The 13,437-nt window shown below is 38.0% G+C and overlaps 3 protein-coding genes across 3 annotated transcripts; 2 read left to right on the top strand and 1 right to left on the bottom strand.

Moving 5' to 3' along the window:
• Positions 1 to 5,231: 5,231 nt before the first annotated feature.
• Positions 5,232 to 7,557, top strand: ONS95_003180 (uncharacterized protein; the record flags this gene model as incomplete). The annotated part of the gene is made up of 9 exons (XM_058496474.1): positions 5,232 to 5,372; positions 5,459 to 5,734; positions 5,871 to 5,967; positions 6,140 to 6,235; positions 6,330 to 6,359; positions 6,428 to 6,585; positions 6,694 to 6,863; positions 6,951 to 7,141; positions 7,238 to 7,557. 9 exons carry the CDS (start codon positions 5,232 to 5,234, stop codon positions 7,555 to 7,557), a joined length of 1,479 nt encoding a protein of 492 aa, XP_058353725.1.
• An 880-nt stretch (positions 7,558 to 8,437) lies between these two features.
• On the bottom strand, positions 8,438 to 9,013 carry ONS95_003181 (uncharacterized protein; the record flags this gene model as incomplete). The annotated part of the gene is made up of 3 exons (XM_058496475.1): positions 8,438 to 8,603; positions 8,669 to 8,815; positions 8,877 to 9,013. The coding sequence occupies 3 exons, from the start codon at positions 9,011 to 9,013 to the stop codon at positions 8,438 to 8,440; spliced, it is 450 nt and encodes a 149-aa protein (XP_058353726.1).
• A 746-nt stretch (positions 9,014 to 9,759) lies between these two features.
• On the top strand, positions 9,760 to 13,133 carry ONS95_003182 (uncharacterized protein; the record flags this gene model as incomplete). Its single annotated transcript, XM_058496476.1, has 2 exons — positions 9,760 to 10,690; positions 10,837 to 13,133. 2 exons carry the CDS (start codon positions 9,760 to 9,762, stop codon positions 13,131 to 13,133), a joined length of 3,228 nt encoding a protein of 1,075 aa, XP_058353727.1.
• Positions 13,134 to 13,437: the final 304 nt, after the last annotated feature.

Here is a 13,437-nt window from a genome sequence, read left to right on the forward strand (position 1 = left end):
ATAAGTCCTAAGAAGGCTATACTAATAATTATATAGAAATCTAAAGTAATACTAAAAACTATATATTCTTATAAGCTAAGGGTATTAAAGGAGATACATTAGGTTTATATAAGCTAAATATAGTTAGTATTTATAGATATATATTAGTAGTTATAATAATATACTAAAGTAGTTAATACTCTTAGTATCTTTTATATAATATATCCTAATAAAATCTACTATTTAATAGAGTATTTAATTAATCTTACTAGCTTTTCTATATATTTAAATATAAGATATTCTAAAAAAATAGTAAGAGAGAAAGTATATTTTCCTTTTAAGTTCTTATTTAATATAAATAAAGTACTTATAGAAAATTAAAAGATATCTTTATAATACGCTCTAAAATCCTAAGGTAATTATAACCCTTTATATATATTAATTACTATAAGATCTTTATTACTAATTCCTTAGACTTTATATTAACTTTTATAATAATTAAAGATAATAATAAGAGATCTAAATCAACTTTAATTATAAAAGCTACTCTCTCTTCTATTATTTAAATAATTAAACTTCTAGATATTTTTATAATTAAATAACTTAAGTTTAGATATAAATATAAAGAGTATTACTAAGTCTATAAATAGTAGTATACTTTTCCTCTAAGGCGCTATAAAATACTATTAAAAGAGAAGTAATCTAGTTATTTAAAGACTTATAATATATAATAAATAGAAGATCTAAGTAGTATTAGTATTAATATCCTTAGTATAGATTATAAGAATATATAGAATTAAATATATATTCTAGCTTAAAGAAAATAAGTAGAAGCTAAGTTAAGTAATTATAATATACTAAGAATGAACTTATTAATAGAAGTATATTAATAATTTTAAACTATATAAGTTAGAAGATATTATAATATAAAAAGTAAATTTATTATCTATTAAATATAAGAAATAAGATTAATAGAAAGTAAATAAGAGATTATATTAGTAATTATAAATTAGATTTACTTAAGTCTATTAAGTAGATAATTTAATAAGTATTTAATAGTTATACTAAAATAAAAGATCTTAATACTTAAGTAAAATTCTAAAGGAGATTAATATAAAACTATATTATATTATTACTAGATCTTAAAAATATATTTTCTGAATTATTAAGTAGAAGCTATAATTAATATCTAAGTAAGCTAAGTTAAATAAAGTAGATAAGTAAAGTTATAATAAAGTATTTAATCTTACTTTATTAATAGAAGAAATACTTTATTAATATAATATATAATATAATTAAATCTTAGTTTACTTTTATTAATAGTTCTATTATAGTAATAGTTAGTACTATAATTATATTAGCTTATTATAAATAGAGTTATAATACTAAAGTAATATTATATACTCTTATAAATAATAGGTATAAGTTCAGATATAAGTAATAGTTATTAAGTAATACTAATATATAATAGCTTTATTTTATTCTATTTGTATAAGTTAGTAAAAGATAGATAATAAAAAGTAAAAAGTAATTCTTATTAAGCTTTATAAGAAGATTACTAGAGTAGTTAAAGCTATTTATACTAAAGTAATAGAAAAACTTATTAAGATTTCTTTTAATACTAATCTAGATAATTTATTAGATAACTTAGATTTTATAGAAGTATATTTTTATAGAAATAAGTAATATATATTTTTTAATATAAAGTAAATAAATTAGAAGTTTAAATATTAATAATTTTACTAATAATATAAGAGAGTAAAATATATAAGTATATATTATATTAAAAGTAGATATTAATTTATATTAAGTTATAAGTAGAATAATAACTTATATTTTTCTTTATTACTTTTATTATTTAAAATAATCTAAGATAAAAGAATAATAAGAAAAGTAGAAGACTTAAAGCTTTCTAATAAAGATTACTAAGAAAATATAATTAATCTAAATTTAGAGAGTTTACTAGAGTTTATAAATATTCTCTTTTAGAATATATTAAGAAAATAGCTTAAAGCTATAGTAATAGTAAAAGATATTATTATAAGTTAAGCTTAATTTATAAAGTATATATTAAATATAATAAGTATATTCTAAAGAAGATAATATAGAAGCTAATTAAAAATAGCTTCTTAAGGATCTTTTACTTTATACTAATAAGTAAATTAGTAAATTATATACTTAATAATTATACTATTTTAACTAATATTAAGCTACTAGTAAAAGAAAAGAAAGTAATAAAGAAAAGTAAATACTAAACTATTTATAAGTAAATAAGATAGATTAATTAATATATATAAAATATAATTCTAAACTCTTCTACTATTAAAGCTATAATTATTAAAGCTAGGTAAGTTAGCTCTAGTTTAGTTCTTTTAGATAAGGATTAATTTAAGATTATAGAAGAGATTAATTAAGAAACGCTTATAAGTTATATTAATCTGAATAAAAATAATAATATCTTTATCTAAAAAGTAGAAGATTAGACTAAGTCTTTATATAACTTAAAAGAGAAATATATATTAGATACTTTTAATCTAGCTAGATAAAAAGCTAATACTAAATAAGATCTAATATAATAGAATTATTACCTCTATAATAGTTCTAATTAGTTCCTAGAGGATTAAGAATAATAAGAAAGCTATAGTTAATTTAATTTAGATATAATAAGTAGTTACCTTATAATATATTATAATACTAATAAACTAATAGGAATATAGCTTTAGAGTTAATTATATCCTAGAGAATAACTATAGGATATAAATTACTTAATAAGTAGTTTATTTTTTAGAAGCTACTTTTATATAAGAAAGATAATTACTTAGTTAGTTAATTACTTTTTATAAAGCTTAAATTACTTTAAATACTTAGCTATAGATTACCTTATAAGTTAGCTACTTTAAGGAAAGCTTTAACTACTTTTTATAAAGCTTAGATTACTTTAGATACTTAGCTATAAACTACTTTATAAGTTAACTACTTTAAGGAAAGTTTTAACTACTTTTTATAAATCTTAGATTACTTTAGATACTTATCTATAAATTACTTTATAAGTTAGCTATTTTATAAAAAGCTTTAACTACTTTTTATAAATCTTAAACTACTTTAAATACTTATCTATAAATTACCTTATAAGTAAGCTACTTTAGAGAGAACTTTAATTACTTTTTATAAATCTTAAACTACTTTAGATACTTAGTTATAAGCTATCTTATAAGTTAGTTACTTTAAGGAAAACTTTAATTACTTTAAGTACTTAGCTATAAGTTATATTATAAGTTAATTACTTTTTAGTATTCTTTAATTACTTTATAACTTATAATTTTATTACTTAAGAGTATTATTAAGCTTATATTAAGTTTTTAAGGCCTTCTACTTTATTAGTTTATTAGTTTAGAAGTAAGATAGCTTATAAAGTAATATAAAATATTTATTATATTATAAGTATATAAGATTAAAAAAGAAAGCGACTTAATACTTAAAAAGATTATAAGCTAAGTGAAAAGCTAGTAGAAACTATATAATTTAGAGCTTCTTAGAGCTTATAAGTAAGGTATCTTTAAGTAATAGCTCAACTATTATTATAGATTAATAGTATTAAGTATAAAGTAAAGAATTAAAGAGAAGGAAGTATAAGAGGGAGGTCTAGAATAAAGCTAAATAATTATATAATTATACTAGTAATATTAACTTATAGGTAATAATTAGTATATATATAATAAGTAGTATAAATCGCGCTAAGGTACTAGATAGCACTAGAGAAGCTTATAGTACCTTAAGCTATCTTTTTAGTATAAGTATAATAAATATTATATATTATAAAAGCTATTATAATAATAGTAGTATTTAGAATAATATATATATTAATAGCTTTAAAGAAAGAGAGTATATATCTAGTATAGAATAAAGAGTTAGTATATTAATAAAGAAAGTAGTTAATAGTAGTAAGAAAGGCTATAGAGTATAGAAAAGCTAAAGATAATAAGAGTAAGTTAAGAGTTAGGACTATTCTAGTTATTTAAGAAGATAGTATAATTAAAAGTACTAAAGTCGCTAATATAGCTTTTAGTATATATTTAAATTAGTATAATATAAAACTATCCTTAAATTTTTTAATATATAACTTTAGCTGAAATAGCGGAAATAGTACTAAGGGCGGACTACTAGCTACTACTCGGAGCTAGAACTTTTTACTGATATAAGTAAGGCTAATATTATAAGGCTATAAGACTAGAGTTATATAATAAACCTAAAACTAACTTAGTTTATTAGTAGCTATATTTCTCTTATTTATTCTTAAGGCTTCTTAAGAACTTCTTTCTTTTACTATCTTTTCTACTTTATATTATAACTACTAATAAATATTCGTTATACTATTATAAGCTAAGGGCTATTTAAAAAGTAATATATATTTTAACCTTTAGATACTCTTTATAATATATACTTTTAAATACCTTTAAATTAAGCCTTTAATTTCAATATATATTAATATATACTTATTACTTATTTATTAATATAATACTAATTAATATATATATATATATATATATATATATATTAATAATATTAAGTAAAAGTAAATAAAATTCCTATAGAATTTATAACTAAAGTAAAAAGAAAGTAAAAAAGATAAATAAGTAATATATAAAAGGTTAAAAGAAGTAATCTCACTTAGCTTAAGTTACACCTTTCTAATAAAGAATAGCGAACCGAGCTATTCGAACTATAGAAATACCCCTGAATAGTTATAATTACAGTAGCATGGAACTTTTAAGGTCGTATCTTGGCACCTGGCGCGAAATATGCCCGAAGTTTCGCATCAGCGATACTTATAGAAGATTAAACCACGCTCTGGATGACTAGGATCTGTCCCTTGCTATCTGTACAGTATTTGACCTCGGGACGGGCGAAGGGCGATCAACCACCTTCTTTAGGCCCAAAAAGTGGGGTATGAGAAAGTGAGTCTTCCGTGGCTCAACCACAAGATCTCATTTATGCGGGGTAGTGAGTACAAGCTATTCCTTTGTGAGCAGGAGAGGGGTAATGGCGGGGTCTGGTGGAGACTCGTGGCTGCACTATTACCGTGAAATCAAGTAGTGCTACGGTAGTTATGTCTACAGTACTTACCTATATCATGTCACTCGCCCTTGGCCTCACTTGATACTTTTGTTTGTGAACCATTAATCTGACGACGAAGTGAATAAAAGTCAAACCCACACTTCACGACCATATATCACCTGGATATTTTTGCCAAGATGCTTCAAGTCTACCTTGATCCATGTACGGTGAATTCTAGAAAAGTGCTTGCGGGGTTGGACCTAATGGGTGTTGAGTACAAATTGAATCATATCAATTACTTCACCGGTGAACACAAGAGCCCGGATTACTTGAAAATCGTATGTCTATATCATCAAACAGAAGTCCGACTCGTGCGGTAACGGGTTCCTCGTTATGAATTTGGAAGTAACCTGTCGTCTTCCAGAATCCCAATGGGACAGTTCCCAGCGCTTCAGATGGACCTGGTTTCAACATAACCGAGTCCAACGCAATCCTTCAATATGCCGCAGATCTCCACGGAAGTATCTACTACCCAAAAGATTTGAAAGCTCGCGCCGATGTCAACCGATGGCTCCTCTGGGAAGCTTCGGTCTGGTTTCCAAGCTGTTATGTTTATCTTGTCGAATATGTCGTAAAGCCACTCCTCAAAACCGAGCCAGACCAATCCATCATTGATGCCCAGGCGCCCAAATGGAATCAGGTGTGTATTTACACTCAAGTATTGCACAGAGTGTCCCCACTGAAGACTCGTTCTCCACACTTTTCGCGCCAAGATCCCTTGCCAGAGACTAGCATCTCTTACATTGCAATCACTCTAACTATAGTTTCCTCGTTAGCTGGCATCTGTACTTGACGCCCAACTTGCCAAGACGAAGTTCCTCGCAGGAAACGAGGTAACAATTGCAGATATTGCTGTCGCCGCGCCTATGCATCGTGGGTATTCTCCGAGTTCTTTCCCCCTTATAGGATATCCGAGGAGGACTATGGCATTTTCCTCTAAGCTCCGCTCCTCAAACAATCACGACATCTTAGCCACCTCCTGACTCATCTCGGCGCTCTTTATCTCGTCTCAGAAGGGCAAAACTGACTCCGGCTTCGTCTATAGTCCACAAGGCCCAGCGTTTGCCTCTCGATGAACATCCAAATCTGAAACGCTGGTTGGTAGATATTGAGAAACTCCCATCCTGGCAGAAGACTCAAGGTATGCCCACTTCTGTTTTTCGGTTGGAAACCTTGATTTGGAATTAAAAACGAGAAGGCCATGAGTAATTATTGACTCCGACTTTCATATACAGGTGCAGTCGATACGGCCTTATTGCCATCAGGTGCGAGCGCTTGATTGATTTGTTTACCTGGTACTTGTACATAACTAAATGCATGATTCACTGTGCAGTGGGCAATGTAAATACCAATCCTAACGAGGTGCGTGCAAATTTCAACTACACAAAGGACGTCGACAAACTCACCGAAATTTACTTTTACGAAACCGAGGCTGGTAAAGACACTCATGAGCCCGGGGACGATCCACACGAAATGGTAGTTACAGATGGCGTAAGTGAAACTCACGAAACAAACAAAGCATCTGTTCCAAGTCCTCAAATATATGCCATTAACCATGATACTCAGTTCAGATCATATGCTGAGCCATAGATGGTATAGTGGGAAAGAAACCGAGCCACGCCATTCGCGACCGACAAGAATGGGTTCTCAATCCACCCCTTCGAGACACAATATCAGAAGTGGGAGGATGAGGCGAACGTGCGTGAAGAATTCTACCCCGAGATCGTGGATTTTGTCAAAAAAACCACCGGGGCAAGGCGAGTTCTTGTGTAAGTACTGATATCTACTAATGCTAAAACAATCATCGGCGAATATTCCAATACCTTGAGGCAGGTGTGCTAACATGAACATCGCAGTTTCGACCACACAATAAGAACAAAGGCGAACGCAGCAAAGCCCATCACACAAGAAACGGATACAACTAAACGAGCTCCGGTGATGTTAGTCCACTGCGACTATACCGCCGAATCGGGTCCACTACGTGTGGAACAACTTCTCGGCGCGGAAGCAAAGGACTTACTTTCTCATCGGGTGGCTTTCTTTAACGGTATGTGCCTGGATGCAAGATGCCTTGCCTTTGTTCCAATTTAAGCCCTTTGAGTATATGATAGAAGATTGAGTCGCGGCTACTAACTATTCGCAGTGTGGAAACCACTCGGGACGGTTGAAGAAAGGCCCTTGGCCATGTGCGACGTGACATCTGCGCCTGAAGAGGACTTTTTCAAGCTGCATCTCCGCTATCGCGATCGCAACGGGGAAAATTATGTCATGAGATACTCGCCAAAGCACAAGTGGTGGTACTTCCCAAAAATGGAGGCTGACCAGGTCATTCTCCTCAAGACATATGATTCGAGATCGGACATTGCTCGATTCGTTGGGCATACAGCTTTTGAGGACCCAACTTCTCCACCCGACGCAAAGACGCGTGAGAGCGTTGAAATCAGAACTATTGCTTTCTTCTGAACCAGGGATAGTAGGTGTAGTTCTAACCTTTGGAGGACATCATCACTGCAAAAGCATTACATGCGTCTGAAAGTGAATGCAAAACTCCTAACAACAGTCAAGATAGCAAGGAATAGCGAATAAGCATGAGATTTCCATCATGTATCTAAATAAAATCTTCGCCTTGTTTCTGCGCCAGCTGTAGTGACAATTCAAGCTGGTGGGGCTGAAAGTGAGGGCACAAATTACCAGAACCGCGAGAGCCATACACACGAACAGCAACACAGAATGCAAACATAATGCGGCGTAGGCTGCAGGACTGCAAGCGAATCAAAGGGACCGGCTGAGAGGTTTGATCTATTGATAGCCTGTAGATATATTTTGGAAGCCATTTCCCACTGTAGCCAGGTCCAGTACATAATGGAATTCAAGACTCGGTACAAATCATGAAAACGACATATCATAAGGAACTAGGTGCCGCAAAACGGATGTCCCAAGAATCGACCCATGGACTAGAATTCAAAGTGCCAGCATACAAAGGCCGTTGCTCAGGTAGATAGACCAACCCTGCCGGACTCCCGTTCAACTTCTTCACTGACCACAAGTCCAAAATAATTAGCACTATCCACGCAGGGGAACTTTGGACATCTGGCTTCTGAGCGCTTGAGATATGAGTTGCCGTAATTATTGAGATCTGAGCAACCACTGGAACATGTTAGGCCCATCCAAACAGCAAATGTATTTGTGCGTGGTTATCAATGCCAAAGGATGCATCCGAACATCATTTCTTACAGGCACCTGCGTAACACCAACAATCTCCTAGGTCGTGTCAAAGACGGATTTCTTGGAGCTTGTAACGCTACCCCTCACAATATAACATGTGAGCCACTCCCATTGACATTTATTCCTCGTCTTCTTCAGACGTAGCCTCAATATTCGCCTTTGCCTCCTTCTTTGCCTTAACCCGTCTCTTTGGTATCGCCACTTCGGATTCCTCACCCGAAAGCGTCGAAGCTGACACATCGATACCCAGTCCTTTCAAGTGCTTGTTAATGTTGGGAACTACGCTGAGTAGATTCTTGTATTGATCAATAGTCAAAGACAAGCCCTGAAAAGACAAGTCAGTGCTCACATACCGGACATTTGTGATCTACGGATAACTTTCCTTAGAGCCAGGTAGGTATTTGCCATCCTTGTCGTAAAACTCTCGGATATTGATGAGCCTGTTTCCTTTAAACTCTGAGATGGTAACCCGGCGAGGCTTGCTCCCTTTGGAAAGCTAGGCAGCCCGTCAGTCTTGCGGAGGCTAGAGTGACATTCAAATACGAGCCTCCCAATACTTATCTTGATCATCGCTACTTGACTCTGCCTTCTTGGTCTTCTTGGTCTTGCGGGCACTACCGTCATCGTTCTCAAGGAAGCCATCCTCCTCGAAGTTGTCCACTTCATGATGACCGCGCTTTCCTGCTTTGCTCATGTTGACTGCGGCAGTAAATTAACTGGGAAGGGATGAAATGGCTGGAGTCCGGGTTTGAGGCTGAGAGGGAGCTTGAGATTGGGGTAGACGCGTTGTGTGAGGAGAGCCGCGTGCTTCTAGGAGATAACGATAACGATTGCGCGGGCGCGCAGGGCCAGAGACAGGGGCACGAATCCCTGCAATAAAAGGATGGGGGCCGCCTCACAATCCGGGTAAGGCGGGCCCCCTGAATTAGTTGGAGCTTCAGCTTCTCCATTGATCGAAGGACTGTACGAGTACCTGGTCATAATAATCGAAGGCACCACCGTACAGTAAATTTACCCGGTTAAGTTGGTGTCCTGCTCCAGATGTCAAGGGAGTCTGATCAAAATCGTCCTACTTTAATACCGCGATCTCCCCCTGTCACTCTCAGTCCACCCATGAAACTCCTAGTGCTTGGACACTCTGTTCTTCCTTCAACCCGCCTTCGCCTTCCACGAACCAGACCAGGGGAATAAGCTACTACTATCGACTCGCGTCACATCATATCGTAATCGATCTAAGAGTGCTTTGCGAGTCCATTTGCGGAGAAACGGAGAGCAAAGCTATAGCTAGATTCCAGAGGGCCGGCAAGACAAAATCTGGTGAGACGAAGAATGAACCTTGGAAGAGCGACGCCTGCTCGACACGTTGTACAGACCTGCCATTGGGAGCGAAAGAATCGCCAATTCTGAGATGCGCGAGCAGTCGAGATCCTTGACGGCGCAATGAACGGAACGTCTGCGATAGAGATGAAGCTTGACGAAAGTGCGATTGTCCTGCCCGATGCGCCGCGGCTGGCAACGGCTTCGAATCGCGCTTTTGACGCCCTTCGAGACGACGACCTGACAACTCGCATGTTGCGCTTCTTGTCCACGGCTTCGCCAGAGACACTTGGTGGAATAGTAGTTGGGCTGGCAGCATCTACATTTCTCGTCCTCGGACGGCTTGGGTTGCTACTGATTGGCGCCGTGGGTGGCATTGTACTACACGCAGCATGGGAGCGACAGAGTCATGCCGTTGATTCCATAGAGCATATGCGGAAGGAGAAGGGGTTGGACGTTGTGAGGAGAATATTGGATTTAAGACAGGCAATGAAACCTGACGACGAGACTGCCAAGGATGATGAGTTGGTAGGGAACAGCTTTGAAGATTTTCAGCCAGAGACGGCTGCAGCACTGAATGAACTGGTGGATGCTGTTATGAGAGATTACGTGAACTGGTGGTACCAGCCTATACTCCCTACCGATGAATCCTTTCCATTGGCTTCCCGTACTACTCTGACAAGCTTTATACTTGCCATAGCACGACATCTTTCTCGGAAACGACACGCCGACACATTCCTGGACTTTCTCACAAATTCATCATCCATCGTCATTGTCTTCCTCAACGAACTGTCCGCGGCCATATCGGCATCGCAGGGAGAGGTTCCGCCGGCTGATGCTGTACATGCATACCTTTTCGCAAATCCAGCATCAAATCTTGCCAATATATTAAACGAAAAGCAGCAGTCCACAAAGTTCAAAATGGTGGCCGAGGACCTTCTTCAAACCTTTCTAGAAAAATCAACCTATGATTGTGATCCTGCCAGACTATTCTTGAGGGAGATTGTAGGAGGTCTGGTATTGCCAATGGCCCTGACCAGATGCTCGAAGCCTGGTAAGTGCTCTCATAGTTGTTTGTTCCCCCTGCAACTGACAGATTGGTGGTCGTACCCTTGGTCAGATATCCTCCTCAACTTTGGATCGGTCTCTGCATTTCCAATCATCCCTCAAGATGGCAATACTAACTTTGATGTCTCTCAGAATGGATAAATGGATGGATTGTGCATCTCCTCGAAGACGGCGAACCGGACTTTAGCCAGGCCATAGATGCCGGTATGGGAGGCAGAAGTAGCGATGAATTTCAAAGTGGCCCATTCCATGACATCGACGGGAATGTCGGTAATGTCGGACTTGTAAAAGCATCAACGGTAGAGAAGCAGACTACCGAATTGAAAGGCCACAGGAAACGGCTCAGTAAGGCGGAGGAGGCGATGGAAGAAGCGATGGAAGAAGCTCAGAGGTTATCACAACTTATAGCGGAGGAGGACGCGAAGAGGATCCAAAGCCAGGGAGATCCCTCAGAAGATGGTCCTGTGCCTCTGGTGGAAGTAGTAAAGCAAACCGCTCAAAGCCTGCATCTTGATAAATCACCACTTATTTCGACAGGGATTGGCAGTTCCTCAGATGCAGAACCCAATTTCTCCAGCGGTGCCTTCAAGTCCCGGCAAACAGTAGCGAGTCCGGACGGCAAATCTATAGAGCTAACAACTCCTGTGTGTCAATACTCAACTGTGCAACCGCAGTTCCGAGATATTCTACCGACACCACAGCCATGTACCTCGCCTCCACCGCACCACACAACAGCTTTTACAAGCTTTGACCAACTCGTCCCTGAAGCAGCCCTTCAGGATGAATCCCCCATTCGACGCAGGAAAACGGCGTCTTTGACTCTTCATAACGCAAATATAATTATTCATGACGATTCAACGAGCTCTGATAAGGGTAAATTGCGATCCAAACCAAATGCGGAATATCTGGTGCAAATCGAGCCTGCATCATCAGATCATCCTGGTTGGATGATTGTCAGGCGATATCCTGACTTCGAGACTTTGCATGAAGTCCTGCGACGTATAGCACTGGTGTCCGGCGTAAAGGCCTTCACGGAGCAACACCAAAGTCTTCCCAATTGGAAAGAGCACACGAAATCGTCACTAAGGGGGGAAATGGAACGCTATCTTCGAGATGCCCTGTGGTACAGAGAACTGGCAGAGAGCGAGGGGATGAAGCGATTCCTTGAGAAGGACCAGGGGCAAACATCTTCAACATCGAAGAATGGTTTCTCGGGCATCGGGTGGCCGACTCCTTCAGCCTTCGAAACGATGGGAAAGGGCATGCTCGATGTGCTCACAAGTGCACCGAAGGGCGTTACGGAAGGCGGAAAGGCTATTGGAGGTGGGATTACGGGAGTGTTCACAAACATTGGAAACCTGGGCCAGAAAAGGGTCGTAAACGGTACTCAAGTCACTGCAAGGTCACCAACATCAACACTACCCAGAATGAATAGTATGAATTCTATGGTTGCAACTTCCAGGTCTGGCCGAGCAAATGATGATAGCCTTCGAACAACGCCAATTGTGTCCACGCAACCTTCCATACTGCCAACAATGCCACGACAGACCTCTGTTGTTGGAGGCGAGAACGAGCGAGAACCTCCGGCATCTGCAAGGTCATCGATGAGTGGACGGCGGAGCTTACCTCAGAGCCGGGATCCCAGCAGAGCTCCGTCTTCAAGAACAGGTACCCCTCTATCATCGCCTACTCCTGGCGTAACGGGCGATATGAAGCTGCCACTTCGACTCGGCGAATTTGCAGATGACTACGGCTCCAGCCCAGAAGATTTTTCGATGGGATCCTCGCGGACAGAGAGCAATGTCAGAACATCCACGAGTACAGCACCCTCCCAGCCATCTCCGGGGCATGCGTCGCGGTCTGGAATGCGAAGGTCGTCCATCCAAGCAGCTTCCGCTCCAACTCGGAGATATCAGCCTCAACGGGAGCAAATGCCTCTGACGGAGCCGGAGACTAAAGTTGCGGTTGAGCTTATGTTTGCAGTTATCAACGAACTATACACGCTTTCCTCTGCGTGGAACATCCGTCGCACCTTACTCAACGCAGCCAAGACGTTCCTATTGAGGCCAGCAAATCCGTCATTAGCTGCCATTCAGTCTCTCATCCAAGATTCTGTCATAGCATCAAATACATCTGACACCGGTGTCGCGGCTCACATTAAGAACATCAGGGCAAACGCCTTACCGACTGAAGATGAACTTAAGCAGTGGCCTGCGGAGATGTCAATGGATGAGAAAGAGAAGCTCCGAGTCAAGGCACGAAGGTTGCTCGTTGAAAGAGGCGTCCCCACGGCTCTGACAGGCGTCATGGGGCAGGCAGCGACAGGCGAGGCGATGGGCCGAGTTTTCGACTTTCTGCAAGTAGACCAGGTGGCACGGGGTCTAATATATGGCCTGCTGCTACAAGGTGTACGAGCTATTACACAGTAGACAGATGGACTAAGTAGTTGGCGCTTCTCTGAACGTGGAGAATGTTATGAACGTCCAAAATAAACTTACAAGATCACGGTTTTCAAGTTGGCATGTCTTACTTCAAGTTTTAACGTTAGTGAGGGATGGTGCGGAGACTTGTTCATCATACGTGTTGGACAATTACCTACACGGCCCGTATTGAAGCGTTTATAGAATGCATACAATACAGGGATAGTCATTTCGGCTTTTCCCACTCCCATCATACTCGCTTGTAATCTTATCGAGACACGAACTGTTGGGAAGGACACTTTTAACAATAAAT

The sequence above is a fragment of the Cadophora gregata genome (assembly GCF_030347475.1).
Source record: "Cadophora gregata isolate MNR1 chromosome Unknown scaffold_12, whole genome shotgun sequence".
NCBI lineage: Eukaryota > Fungi > Ascomycota > Leotiomycetes > Helotiales > Ploettnerulaceae > Cadophora > Cadophora gregata.